The sequence below is a fragment of the Chaetura pelagica genome, unplaced genomic scaffold (genome assembly GCF_000747805.2).
Source record: "Chaetura pelagica isolate M959 unplaced genomic scaffold, ChaPel_1.0 scaffold693, whole genome shotgun sequence".
Classification (NCBI taxonomy): domain Eukaryota; kingdom Metazoa; phylum Chordata; class Aves; order Apodiformes; family Apodidae; genus Chaetura; species Chaetura pelagica.
In genome coordinates, this window is record NW_009952576.1 from 43,982 (window position 1) to 45,643 (window position 1,662).

At 49.6% G+C, this 1,662-nt stretch overlaps 1 protein-coding gene across 1 annotated transcript in view; it reads left to right on the forward strand.

Annotated features, from left to right (window-relative positions):
* LPAR2 (lysophosphatidic acid receptor 2) overlaps nt 1-626 on the forward strand; it is a 5,746-nt gene extending 5,120 nt beyond the window's left edge. Inside the window, exon 2 of the mRNA XM_009993621.1 lies at nt 325-626. Within this exon, the coding sequence (XP_009991923.1) occupies nt 325-626 (302 nt within the window). The remainder of the gene's footprint in view (nt 1-324) is intronic.
* The last annotated feature ends 1,036 nt before the right edge of the window (nt 627-1,662 follow it).

Here is a 1,662-nt window from a genome sequence, read left to right on the forward strand (position 1 = left end):
CCACCCCCACCACAGGCAAGGACACCTCCTACCAGCCCAGGTTGCTCCAAGCCCCATCCAACCTGCCCTTGGACACTTCCAAGGTTTGGAAGATTTGATGCAGATGAGAAGATGGTCTTGACCATCCAAGGATGGGGCAGAACTTCCCGTGACAGCTGCTCTGGGTTGGTTGTTAGTGTTGTTTTTTTTCCCCCTCAGGGGTGGGATTTGGTTTAACAGGGTTGGTGGGGAAGGGGGTTCCCTGCAGAGTTGGTGGAGAGGGGGTTTTCCCTCAGCGTTTGGTGGAGTTTTCATCTCTCATAGGTTCTTTCTTCCTCTCCCCAGGTGCTTTTGTCATCTGCTGGACACCAGGCCAAGTTGTCCTCCTCCTGGACGGCCTGGGCTGCAAGAGCTGCAACGTCCTAGCGGTGGAGAAATACGTCCTCTTGCTGGCTGAGATCAACTCCTTGATCAATGCCATTGTGTACTCCTACAGGGACAACGAGATGAGAAGCACCTTCAGGAGGATCCTCTGCTTTGTCTGCTACAGGAATTCCAAGTACACCCCCACGGTGGTGAAGCTCAACACCACGGACCGCAGGACGCTCTCGCAGAACGGGCACTTCACCGTGGATTCCTCCATTTAAAGCTCTTCTGGAACCCACCAAGGTGGTGGCACCAAACTCTTTATCTCAGCAGAGGTGAAGAAGCCTCTTCCAAAGCAGCTGAGACTTTTTGTGTGCTCAAAACATTGACATTTTAGGGGGAAGTTCTTGAAGGACAAGATGCTTTTTAAGGGACTTGCTGGATGGGTTGGTTTAGGACAGAGCTGCTTGGAGTGGTGTTTTTATTCCAAACTGCTGGTTCTGGGAGTGGGTTTGGAAGCATCTAGAAGGAGTCTCAACAGGAATCTCTCAAGGAGCAGAGTGTTTTCTTGGTCCTTCAGTATTAAAATAGTCATTCCAGGGGGAGCTCCAAAGCTCTCCAGCTTTTCATCTTGCCTCCTCAACAGAGTTGCTTGGTCTTCCCCTGGAGGGTCTTCTCCAGGTTGTTTTCCACCTTCTCCACAAACCATGTTGTTCTGAGGGCCTCTTCTCTAGAGGGATCTTCTGGAATTGCTTCCCAAGGAGCAGATTCCTCCTTTCCCAAGTGTCTGTTACTGAATTCCAAAGTTTCTGGGCTCATGGGAGGTGTTGAGAAGCACCAAATTCTTTGCTAAAATGGGGAGTGGTGCTGGTTGGGTTTGTGTTCTGAGTGACACCACATGGGACACATTCCCTGATCCTCCCTGTGGAGTGAGTCATGATCCCATGAAACCACATCTCCCCACTTCCAGGAAGCCCTTTGGGATGGGCTTGGGTTGGATCCCAAAGAAACCAGAGCTTTGCCTTGAGGTTTTCAAGCATGTAACTTAACACTCATGGGGCTGTTCCAATCCAGGCTTTCATGAAGTCACTACCATTGGAATATTGTCTAAATTGATCATTTTGGGGATTAAAATTTGGGAGAAAAAAGAAATCAGCCCCTAGGGTTCTAGGTTGGTCACCTCTGCTGGTCTAGCAGAGAAGATGATTTACATTTCACTCAGGTGAGGACCTTTTCTGGCAGAACATGGTCAGGAAGTGACAATCTTAAGGTGCCAAACCCCTGGATTGACTCCATCCTGGAATTTCATTCCCATCT